The sequence below is a fragment of the Musa acuminata genome, chromosome BXJ2-10 (genome assembly GCF_036884655.1).
Source record: "Musa acuminata AAA Group cultivar baxijiao chromosome BXJ2-10, Cavendish_Baxijiao_AAA, whole genome shotgun sequence".
In the NCBI taxonomy this organism is placed as follows: Eukaryota; Viridiplantae; Streptophyta; class Magnoliopsida; order Zingiberales; family Musaceae; genus Musa; species Musa acuminata.
Genome location: NC_088347.1, coordinates 30964409 through 30976125, shown reverse-complemented (window position 1 = coordinate 30976125; position 11717 = coordinate 30964409). Strand labels below are relative to the sequence as shown.

The 11717-nt window shown below is 40.5% G+C and overlaps 2 protein-coding genes across 4 annotated transcripts; one reads left to right on the top strand and one right to left on the bottom strand.

Annotated features, from left to right (window-relative positions):
- The first annotated feature begins 666 nt into the window (after positions 1 to 666).
- On the top strand, positions 667 to 5926 carry LOC135584486 (L-aspartate oxidase, chloroplastic-like). 3 transcript variants are annotated; one of them, XM_065129462.1, is made up of 8 exons: positions 667 to 850; positions 1467 to 1600; positions 1836 to 2199; positions 2647 to 2889; positions 3807 to 3863; positions 3999 to 4079; positions 4334 to 4395; positions 4686 to 5926. In XM_065129462.1, the coding sequence occupies exons 2-8, from the start codon at positions 1467 to 1469 to the stop codon at positions 5701 to 5703; spliced, it is 1959 nt and encodes a 652-aa protein (XP_064985534.1). In that variant the 5' UTR covers positions 667 to 850; the 3' UTR covers positions 5704 to 5926. The 3 variants fall into 3 exon arrangements, with proteins under 3 accessions (XP_064985534.1, XP_064985533.1, XP_064985535.1); XM_065129461.1 differs by having other exon boundaries at positions 1456 to 1600; XM_065129463.1 differs by lacking the exon at positions 667 to 850 and adding an exon at positions 858 to 980 and having other exon boundaries at positions 1456 to 1600.
- Positions 5927 to 6472: 546 nt separating this feature from the next.
- LOC135625116 (protein KINESIN LIGHT CHAIN-RELATED 2-like) lies at positions 6473 to 11190 on the bottom strand. Its single transcript, XM_065129460.1, has 3 exons — positions 10724 to 11190; positions 7956 to 9985; positions 6473 to 6865 (listed from the first exon to the last, which is right to left on the bottom strand). The coding sequence occupies exons 2-3, from the start codon at positions 9923 to 9925 to the stop codon at positions 6649 to 6651; spliced, it is 2187 nt and encodes a 728-aa protein (XP_064985532.1). The 5' UTR covers positions 9926 to 9985; positions 10724 to 11190; the 3' UTR covers positions 6473 to 6648.
- Positions 11191 to 11717: the final 527 nt, after the last annotated feature.

Sequence of the window (11717 nt, the reverse complement as noted above, 5' to 3'; positions counted from 1 at the left end):
GTCGTCTCGGGGTTCCCGAGGTCGAGCAGTGCCCTAGTACGGATTCTGACTTGACGTGTCTTGGGACGGCGACGTCCCGGGGCTCTCGAGGTCAAGCAGTATCTTAATATGGATTCTGACCTGACGTATTTTTGGGGCCAAAATATACCGTATCATATGGTATTTATTATATACGAAGAAAATTTAAATATACGTTTATAATTTTGTGACGATGACCACTAACCAAAGTTAAGAGCCTTTCGTTTATGGTTGGCTTGCATCACTCTTTCCCAACAACTACTTTGACCGCGAGTCAGTTGGACTCTCTCCCCAACTGGACTACGCTTTTTCATTGATTGGACCGCCGTGGCGGGCCCACACTTGCAAGTGGACACCTACCTTTCTAGTAACGACGACCAATAAGAAAATGTGGCAATTTCATATATATATATATGTTTGTATAAAAGAGAAAATAAAGATAATACACGCTCCATAAATAAATAAAAAATGAAAACAATAAAAAGGAATTGGAATGAATTTAAAAAGATAAAGTGGGCGTGATAGGGCGAACCTTCGTCGAAGATGTGGCGCCTCGACCACCATCGACCAAGTCAGTCACGTCTCCTCTCTCTTGCGATTTCCACTTCTTCTTCCTTTCTTTGGCATAAATAAATCTATCCCTTTTGGATCGCCACACAATTCCACGATCACAGAGAGAGGGGGCCCCAAAAAGAATCAATATTACGTTACGTTTCTTCCCATTCCATATCATTCTTTCCGCCCCGTGTCGCTTCCGTTTGCCGACCTTGTCTTCTGGGGTTCAGCGAAGCGTTGCGAGTTCCGGCCAGGAGGACCGGAACGCGTGGAAAAGGTGAGCCCTTTGGTCTTGTAAAGGTTGGATCGTTTCTTTGGGATCGTGTGTCGAACTGCGTCCGGGATGTGTCCTCGATTGTGAAGTTCAGTTTCCATATCGAGATCGATCATTTTTCTCTCGTAAAGTTGTGAGTTTTAAGCAAGTTTCTTGCGTTTGCAAGCTTGTTTGTTCTTTCTTAAACTGAAATTCTTTTCTTGCGTCGTCAGCTTTCCGCTTTTTGTCGCCACTCTCGTTTTTCTATCAGCTGCCAATCTTAAACTCGAAAGTATTGTCGAAGTTGTACCTGAAAACCTAATCCGTTTTATCATTTTTATACACAGAGGTTAAAAAGAAAAGAAGATTTCATGTTTCCAGATCACTATAAATTTTTTCCCCTTCATTTTTACTGTAGTTTTGTGTTTTTTTGGCTAGAAAATTACAGATCTAAAAAGATTATGTTCGGAAGTTCCATAATGCCGATTTAATTAATCTTAATCTGACGTTCCATATAGATCTGTCTTGTCAGCCTTGTTAAGCAATCTGGTTATGCTCACTCGCAAAAGTATATATTCACTTTGATTTAGATATGAGTTTTGTCTGATTTATTTTTCTTTGTCTCCTAGCACCGATATAGATGGCGATCAGTCTCTTTGATGGGAGTGCCAACTTGCAATACGGATGGAACTTGCATATCAAGAAACAGCATCAACATGCTGCCGGACTTTCCAGTTTAGTTTTCAAGACCGGTTTCTTAACCGATGTTACCAGGTATGTCTTTTGTATTGTGATTATAAGTTTTAACAGTTTCCTCTTCCGGTGCCTTAAGTTTCCTGTATTTTATAGTTGATCTGATATCGGTTGTGTCATCAACGGTGGAAACAACGATCATACTGTCAACTTTTTGCTGATTGAATATATTGTAGCTTTTTTTTTTGAAAATTCCAAAATCGGATTTTTAAGTGATCTGTTTTACTCTAGTAACTTATAGTGCCTTCTGTACCAGGTTATGTGCAATTTCCAGTGCTGCACATGGTGCAGTATTTCGTTCTGTCCGTGCGCCGCCGATGCCAAAGAGCATCTCTGCCGCTAGGAGTGCTAGAATTTTGTGCTTGCAAGACAACAATAGCAATACAAAGTATTTTGATTTTGTAGTCGTTGGCAGTGGTGTTGCTGGGCTAAGGTATGCTCTAGAGGTTTCAAAACATGGATCTGTTGCCGTAATTACTAAGGCAGAGCCCCATGAGAGCAACACAAATTATGCTCAGGGTGGAGTAAGTGCTGTTTTGTGCCCTTCAGATTCGGTAGAGAGTCACATGCAAGACACTATTGTTGCAGGGGCTTATCTCTGTGATGAAGAAACAGTCAGGGTAAGCTTCCTTGTGTTTCAGTTTGACAGCCTCTTTCGAAATATGCATATCATATTACGGATATAGCTTGGACTATTTTTGCTCTCAAGCTCTCTTTAAATGACTTGCTACGCTTTTGTTGATTGTGCCACCTTCTCTTTTGGGGAGTGATTATGTTGTTATGGTAATCCAGTGGATAAAAAGACAGAAGCAGAACTATGAAATAAAGAGATTGAAAATGTCTTTGCTTATTTTGCATGCTATGAAGTTAGAGAGATGGTGATCCTGTAGCATTCAAGTTAGTAAATTTCTTACAAAGATCTCAGAGGAACTTCTTGTACTTAAAGAGAATTGTCATTTGATTAATTGCTTCCCCAGCATTTAGTATATCTTATTGACCTCGAGTTGCATTTCCTTTAATGGTGGTATACAATTACCTGCTAACACCTCTACAACTGGCTTTTACAGGTAGTGTGCACAGAGGGCCCAGATCGAGTTAAAGAATTAATTGCTATTGGTGCATCATTTGATCATGGACATGATGGAAAATTGCATCTAGCCAGGGAAGGAGGGCATTCTCATAACAGAATTGTTCATGCTGCTGATATGACTGGACGAGAGATTGAACGGGCATTGCTGAAGGCTGTTGATGATGAGCCGAACATACATTTGTTTGGCCACCATTTCGCTATAGATCTACTGACTTCTCAGGTCCTCCTTTCCTTCGGTCCTTCTTTCCTCTATGATATGTTGTTCTCTAAATTTTCTTCAATTTTATTTATGAATTGAAATCAGATTATGTCTTAATCAAAAGCATTAGCCAGTGGTATCTGAAGAGCATATGTCGTGGTCTCTGGCTAAAGGTTCAATTGATCGATGATATTATGATTTGGAGGCTTGTGATATTTTTACATTTTCGGTTTCAATGATCCTACAATATTTATCCCAGATTATTTTCCCTAGACACCTAATATTTGTAATCTATTTTTTGCTACTTTGGAGGAAATTGTTTTCTGTATGTGGTCTTTGGTTGACTGGTTGACGAGGTTTAGATATTGATGATGCATTTGAGATATGGGTGATTTCTTGAAGGAAGAAAGTCAACTTTAAAGTCCAATTGTCTTGAAACCTACTGAAAGCAGTTGTGCTTGTATCACATGGATAAAAGTTCTTGGGTGCTTCTTTTGGGTGAATTATCGATTAGGTTCTATTGAATCTTCGAGTGATGGTTGATATCATACAAAAAAACATGTTTCCAGAAGGCTACAACTGTAAGTTAAATAATACAAAATTGTCTGCGGTACCCTGTTCTTGATTATAGTTCTTCAATTTTGTAGCAGACTATATGCTTAAAATCCAAAAATATTTGAGATTCAAGATGTGAATCCCAGTGAAATCTTCTTTATTTTTCCTTTTATGTTGAAACATATTCTTGTGTTTTGTGAAAATAATCATCATGGAAACAATATGGTATGTGTGACAAACTCATTAGCACATACTCTGTTCCAAATTGTGTTTACTTATTCTTAGAGCATCAACATGTTCATTTTAATCAGTGATATAATAGTGGTCTGCCAAGATATCTGAAAAACAGTTATACTAAGCTATTCTACCGGATGATTTTGCAGGGTAATGATGAGATATATTGTCACGGTGTGGATACACTGAATACAGAAACTCAACAGGTTGCAAAATTGGTTCCATTTGAAATCGATATTTGTTAGTGGTATTCTAGTTGACGATGTGACGATGTCTAGGTCATTATTGTATGACTAGCTAGTAGTATATGACGTTTAGAGTTTTGTGTTTGTTAATTTCAGGTTGTCCGTTTTATCGCAAAAGTAACATTGCTAGCATCAGGTGGAGCTGGACATATATACCCAACAACAACCAATCCACTAGTAAGTACCGTCTAACCTTGGAAGTATGAGTTGCTGAATGTTGGCCTTTGATTTTCATGCTAATGATGCAGAAGTTGCCTAATCCTTTGTAAATGTATATGAGGATTTTTATTAAAACAAATGAAGAAAATTTGAATCTAGGGCAATCTATTGTTGAATTAATTTCTTATTCAGGGAGATTTTTTTTTATTGCAAGGCGAACATGAGAACAATGGTTGTGGTGTTCCTCTAATTCGAGTTTCACATGCCTGCAGGTAGCTACAGGAGATGGAGTTGCAATGGCCCGCCGTGCTCAGGCTGTTATTTCAAACATGGAGTAAGTATCTCTTGGGAGAGAAAGCCTAATTATCTGACTAAGCGCTCCAATAACTTTCTGATTCTTGTTTCCTTTATTAAGTGCTCTGAACTCCGAAGAACTTTTTTCGTCGTGGAGATACTGCTTTTTTTTTTTGACAAGCTTGTCTCTCATCCAAATAGAATCTTAACTGTCAGATGCCTTCTCTTGAGCATTCTCACATAGTGTGCAATATTGAAGAATATTTATATTCTTTAATGAATAAATTGTCTTTGTTAACTTAATGCATTGACATTTTTTCCATCATCAAGATTTGTGCAGTTCCACCCTACAGCCTTAGCTGATGAAGGCCTCCCAATTAAGCCAACTAACAGACGAGATAATGCTTTTCTGATCACAGAAGCTGTCAGAGGAGATGGTGGCATCCTCTATAATCAGTCAATGCAGAGATTTATGCCATTGTACGATGAACGAGCAGAGCTAGCTCCAAGGGATGTAGTTGCAAGAAGCATAGATGATCAACTGAAAAAACGAGGAGAGAAGTATGTTCTACTGGACATAAGCCATAAGCCAAGAGAACAAATACTTGCACACTTCCCCAATATCGCAGCAGAGTGTCTCAGATATGGACTGGACATAACAAGCTCACCCATACCGGTTGTTCCAGCTGCTCATTACATGTGCGGTGGTATCCGTGCAGGACTACAAGGGGAGACAAATGTGAAAGGATTATATGTGGCCGGTGAGGTTGCATGCACGGGTTTGCACGGGGCTAATCGCCTTGCAAGCAACTCGTTGCTTGAAGCACTGGTGTTTGCTCGACGTGCAGTGCAACCGTCGATAGACCACATGACCAGATCAAGCCTTGGCATTCATGCTTCAACCATGTGGACTCGTCCAGTGCTTCCCACATCCCTTGAAAGCCACACAATGCAGGAGATTTTGTTCAGGACAAAAACAACAAGGGTCGAGCTACAATCTATAATGTGGGAGTATGTAGGTATAGTACGTTCTACAAGCCGATTGAAGACTGCAGAGTGGAAGATTGGAGAGTTGGAGGCAGAATGGGAGGAGTTTTTGTTCCGGAGAGAGTGGAAACCGATGATGGTTGGACTGCAAGCATGTGAGATGAAGAATCTTTTCTGTTGTGCTAAGCTTGTCGTGAGCAGCGCTCTTGCAAGGCAAGAAAGCCGTGGACTACATTACATAGAGGACTTCCCTTTCTTGGAGGAGAGTAAGAGGAAGCCAACAATAATATTTCCGACTTCATTGAAGTTGACGTGGAGCTCACAACAGGCACATAAACTAGCAGCAGGTGCACCACGATGATAAAATCTCAATCCCGTCTTGTCTTTGGCATGCTAATGCAAGTTTCGTACGAGAGCTAAGTCAGATTGAAATTCATTTAAAACCAAAGGTTGATAGGTTTAAGTCTATATCTTCAATTTCAAGCCTAAAATGTCTCTGGCACATGAAAGTTTGATACTGGGAAATACTCCTGTAACATTGTGCATTCCTATTAATACAGAATTGAAAGTAACTTCAGTTTCTACTCTTTTGGTGTCATATAGAAGAGTAGACCCTAAACTTAAACAGCAGGGTTTTGATGTACATGCACTTTGCACTTGCTCTCTGTGTCTTGAATGTTACCATCATAAGCATTGAGAACTATTTCAAATTATAACATCGTTCCAAAGAATCTTTCAAGTTCTCTTTTCTAGTTTGTTTTAGCACATAGCGACGTTTTATGTACCATAGCATAAATGATCAGTCTAATGGATATCTTTGTGATGTATGACTTGTTCTTTGTCCAATCTCAGCTTTCAGCCAACTAAACTAATCCTGAGACACCCTATTTATACCATTAGAAACTTATCATTCAGGCAACCCTACAGCTCATTAACCTGTCCCACATAGTTCTTATATTTCACCATCATGGTGTACAAGGTGTAGAATTCCTCAAGGAGTGCCCCGAATACACTTAATTCTCTATTTTCTTTTCATTTATGGTTAATAATGCAATAAAGTTAGTTCCTATGATCCATAATTGGGCTTAAAGTATGATATGAAGCATAATCTCAAGTACTAGCATGTAGAATTCAGATGAAAATTCATTTGATTATCTAAAAGATCAAAAGAACCGGTCGAGTAACCATTATAATGACACATATACAACAGAATCTTGCAATCACACAGCCCTCTGTCCTCTGGAGTACAAGAATAGAGAGTATTAAAAAGAATCAGTGCATCAACAGTTAATTCTGGAAATATACATCATGCTTCATGCAGAGTGGCATCTTTCTTTACAACGCGTGGATTGGTGTCAAGGAGAGTTTCCAGTGACCTGGCTTTCCTGTTCCTGACTCTCCCGGCTTCCTTCAGCAACTCGGCCAGCCTCCTCTTCTCATCGTCTACGTCCGGGTTAGCTGTTCCAAGCTTTTCCTCCCTGAGTCCGACAATGTATTCCAAGATCTCAATGGCTTCATCCAACCTGCATTGAGGGAATAATCAACCAACAAGATGTACAATCAGCAACATGTATTTTTTAAAGGAAGGCAATGCATTAAACTATCAAAGTTTAAGTGATTATTGAAAAGTTCTTCATAGGAATTGATATGATTTGAAATCACATGGGCAACAAGAGTCACTAGTCATTCCTGCCCAGAAATTATGTGCAAAACGTCTTACAGAATTAGTAAATCACTCCCTACATCTTTCTCCACTGGTACAAACTTAGCTATACCCACCACAATATTATTGGTTCAAAATACTGCTTCCACCTTTTTAGACGATCGGTATATCAAGAACTGATTCACTTTTACACAGGCTTTTATGTGGACCAGATGGCCATTTGTAACAATGCATGAACATGATAATGAAAGTTAATACATTTCCAAAAGGCTGCAGAACACATGCATGTATGGATAAGTCAAAAGGATCAAGCCAGAGTTTTATTTATAAACAAAGTCCATTGTTCTATCACATTATTTGACTGAAAAATAAACCAATTAAAGTGATGAGGGAACAAATATAACACAATCCTAATAACTAGTGATTATAATTTAAGATTTAACTTTAGGAATCACATAGAAGCAAATTAATAGATGTCCATGATTAGTTTTGTTTAACATTGTATATCATGACTTTTGACTCTTCTAAGATAAAATCGTCGTTAATAATTTTTTCCCATCAAATTTTCACCTGAATGATACCAAAAACGTTTTATGATCTGTCTTGATACCCAAAATTCTCAGTTAGTAGGCAAAGTGTACCCAATAGCCTTCAAGTATCAGGATAACGACATTCAACATGTAAGAACAAAATATCATTTTTTTTGTCATTTATGATCTATATCAACTATGATTGACATAACACAACCATGGACGTTAGAGTTCCTCTAGACTTTGAAAAAAATCAGCAAAGGGGGAAAGAGATGTTAACATTCAAAGATTTTATCATCTTCGATTCATATTTTAAGAACAAAAAAGACTAATATACAAACACTCTGTTCCTAAAATATGAAAATAAGATGAGAAGAGCCAAAGAACATACAAAAACCACGATCATTAAAGAGAGACTACCTTCCCATTGCGTCATAGGTTCCAGCAAGATTGCCGTAAACTCCAAGTGTCTCAGAATGATATGGTCCACATACTTGCTCAAGAATGCTCTTTGCTTCCTCAAACAATTCTGATGCCTCATTTAATGCATACCTCTGTACACAAGCTAGGCCCATCTGGTTTAAAGCGATTCCAAAGAAAGCAGACTTCTTCTCCCCACAAGCACGAAACTTAGCTATTGCACTCTTAAAGGAAGCATAAGACTCCCCATAATTCCCTAAGATATAGTATAGTACACCAATCTGTGCCTCAATTCCAGCAATCGTGCTTTGTTGACCAGAAGAACTATTATACATCTTCAAGGCCTTCTGAAGTAACTTGAGTGCCTGCTCATGCTCATTCATTGACTCATATATGGCAGACACATCCGTCAGTCCAGCAGCAATCTCCTCTGAAGAGGTCCCTGGAATAGGCTTTCCATAAATGCGGAGAGCATTTTCACAGTAAGACTTAGATTCCTTAAACTTTCCTATTTTATTGTACAGATCAGCAAGTCGCACAAAGACAGAGGCAATAGTGGTGTGGTTAGCTCCTTTTGTGGTTTTAAAGACGTCCAGTGCTTTCTGATATGCAAAGACAGCTTCATCATATCGACCCAGTGAGAGATAGATATCTCCTATGCTGCAGTCGACCGAAGCCACCTCTGTTTCCTGGCCATTAGCTACCATAGCCACGCTTGCTGACACTAGATGCTCAAGAGCCACTTCACGGTTGCCCTTGGTAACACAGATGAGACCCATAAGTCTCCTATCTGCTGTTTCTTCTAGAGAGGCTGCTTCGCCGCCTTCACTATGGATGTCGAGAGCCATCTGGCACAACTTCTCTGCCTCATCAAATTGCAGTGCTTGAATATGAGCTTCAGCCAAATAACGGCAAGTTTCACCAACCCGAGGATCCATATCTCCCAATGTCTGCTTCTGAATTTGTAGCCCCGTGGTGTAGCATTGTATCGAACTCTCTAGCCGACCCAGCATGGCATGAATGTCACCCAGTTGCATATAACCAGAAAATTTAGCAAGGGCATGCTCTTGGCCTTCTTCAAGGACTGGAATTTCAATAGACTTTTGAAGAACAGGAACAGCCTCCCCAAACTTTCCTAACTTGCAATAGATTGCTGCTATAACATGCAAGCTCATGACCAAGTCCAAGTTTGGCTTCTGACCAGCACATTTCTCAAATGCCCTGGCTGCTCGGAGGGCATACCTCAGGGCTCTTCTTGGGTTGTCAGAAGCAATTAAATCTCTTGCATGCTTAAGGAGGAAAGGCCCTAGATCAGGGTTGTCTAAACCTGTGTCAGATGGGTCCGCGGTTCCATTATGCGACTTTGCATCTCCCCTCGAACGATTATTTATTTTCTTTGCACGGCCAACTCCAACATTAGCCGTCACTTCATTCTCATTATCTTTGTCAGGGGATCTTCCATTCTTTGTGTCAGATTTCACAGATATACTGGTTTCCAACTGTAACTGCATAGGCCTTCTCGACTGCTTAGATGATCCAGAGGACACATTTGGAGAATGAACCTTCTCGGTATCCTCTTGTTTCTTACCATCAGAACCATTTTGTATTTCTTCTCCCACATTGGTGCCATCCTCCTCTTCTTCTATCACTCGGATAGCTTCCATCTCTGCACCTACTAGATGGCGCAGCTCCGAATCAATCCTCGACTCCTCTCCATCAGAACCAAAGCTGTGCCGGGACCGTGACCCGTCACTAGAGCTTTCCATCTCACATACATTATCATAAAGTTGCTCAATTGACGGCTCATTAGAAGTCTCAACGGGCACATTGACAGCCTCACCTGGAGCAGTCTTTCGGCTCGGAGAAGCATCCGGAGATTTTTGGGTGGACAAATTCTCTTTGACGTTAGAAGAATTCAACTCATGAGAAGCCTCGTTCACAACGATTCCATCCCTTGGGATTCCCGGCATGATCACGGAAGCAGAAATTGACCAGACCAGGGGAGGAACCGGGTCCAACAACAGGAAGCTCTGCAAATATTTCCAAGAACAAAAAAGATCCAATCTTCCTTTAGAGGACAACCAGAAGCATGTACAAAATCATGAAAATATAACTGGAAACTCTGCAAATATTTGCAATCACAGAAGACAAAAGATTCGATCTTTCTTTAGAGAACATATAACGCAACCATGAAAACGAAGAAAGCAACATTTCATCTCGTGCTCAATCAATTACCAACTCGGAGTTGCAATAAATGATGAGATGAATTCAACGAAGGGCAAAACGACCAAGATCCAAACAAACACGATCACTGATATCGGATAAACAAAGAAACAACCAAAAAAAAAAAAAATCAAAAGCTTAGGGTCCTCGCCTTTCGGCCACAGGAGAAAACAACTCCAAATCAATTTTCGATTCATGAACAAATGGAACAGTGGGAAGCTTCGAATGAAAAAAAAGATCAGCATACAAAAGAGCAGCAGAAAAGGGGCAACTTTTTTCCTTAGATCGGTCCAATCCCTAAAACCTCATTCATAAAAAGCCAAATTCCTCCTGGATCTCACTGCATCGACCTAAACGGCTAGAATGAAAATTGAACAACAGTAGGAAAAAAGACCACAAAGAAGCCATTTTTCAATATGGGGCCAGCTAAATTTCTAATGAATCTGCGGCGCACAAGAATACGGGAACAAACTCGTCGGTTCCAAAGATCCAAAACAGGGGAAGGAAACAAGAAAACAATAAAAGACTGCAAGGGAAGATCTTACCCTAAATTTCCGACATCAGAGAAGCGTCAGCAGATTTCCAACTCCTCGACAGAAATCTTCGGACGGGGGAGACGACGGAGAGTGGGAAATCTGAGCTCCAGAATTCCAGCCGAGACCATAGAAGTCGGGACCTCGAGGACAAAGAATATATATCGGAGGAGGGCATAGAACAGGGATTTGACGCAGCGGCGGAGGGCAAAACCGGTATTTACGCCGACGGGCGATGATGACATGGGGCCATCTTAAGCTACTCCTCCTTCAATACGGCCGTCACATCCGTCGGATCGACGGCTGTGATCTTGATGCAAGGGAAAATTATGTGAGATAAATTACTAGATGACAAAAATACCCCTATCGGCGAGAAAACAAAAGGATAAACCCGCCCCAGGGCGACGGTAGGTGAAAAGAGAACGCCATGTCGGATGTTAGAAAAAGGAAGACGGTGTCGGGTCACGGTCGCATTCGTTGGGCACGTCGATCGGAATGCTACCGAGGCTCGATCAAATCCAGGAGCGACATCTCGACGAGATCGCTGCAATAACTCCATCACTGAATTCGCAGCTCCGACAATGGCAGCGATGTCCACAAAGCTGTCCTGTTCCTTGGCCAGAGAGTAGTGGTACTAACCTGCAAACGATCACATGCCGTCGATGACAGCGGATGAGGCCATCCTCAAGTACCGAGATTCCACTTGGGAACTAACCGAAGACATCGAGTGGGAGAGTGGTCCTAATCTTATTTATGGTGAGCTTAATTAATTGGGATGAAGGAGAGTTAATACAGTGTTTGGGAGCATAATTACGAGGAGGCAGACAGCTGGCAGGTCCAGCAAGGCGACAGGCTGGCGATCGGATCATGTCACATGGCGTCATTCCAATTAAATCCCCGGTGGGGAATTTTGTCAGACTCCCAATCTGATTCTTTTTATTTTCTTTTTTTAATTATATTTTTTAATATTTTAAAAATGATATTAACTAGATAAAATACATTATTG

Excerpts from the sequence above, each read along its gene's own strand:
- LOC135584486 (XM_065129462.1), top strand. The coding sequence starts at position 1,467 with ATGGCGATCAGTCTCTTTGATGGGAGTGCCAACTTGCAATACGGATGG. Across the intron at positions 2,200-2,646 it reads GTGATGAAGAAACAGTCAGG|GTAGTGTGCACAGAGGGCCC; the intron begins GTAAGCTTCCTT and ends TGGCTTTTACAG. Across the intron at positions 2,890-3,806 it reads TAGATCTACTGACTTCTCAG|GGTAATGATGAGATATATTG; the intron begins GTCCTCCTTTCC and ends ATGATTTTGCAG.
- LOC135625116 (XM_065129460.1), bottom strand. The coding sequence starts at position 9,925 with ATGCCGGGAATCCCAAGGGATGGAATCGTTGTGAACGAGGCTTCTCAT. Across the intron at positions 6,866-7,955 it reads ACCTATGACGCAATGGGAAG|GTTGGATGAAGCCATTGAGA; the intron begins GTAGTCTCTCTT and ends CCCTCAATGCAG.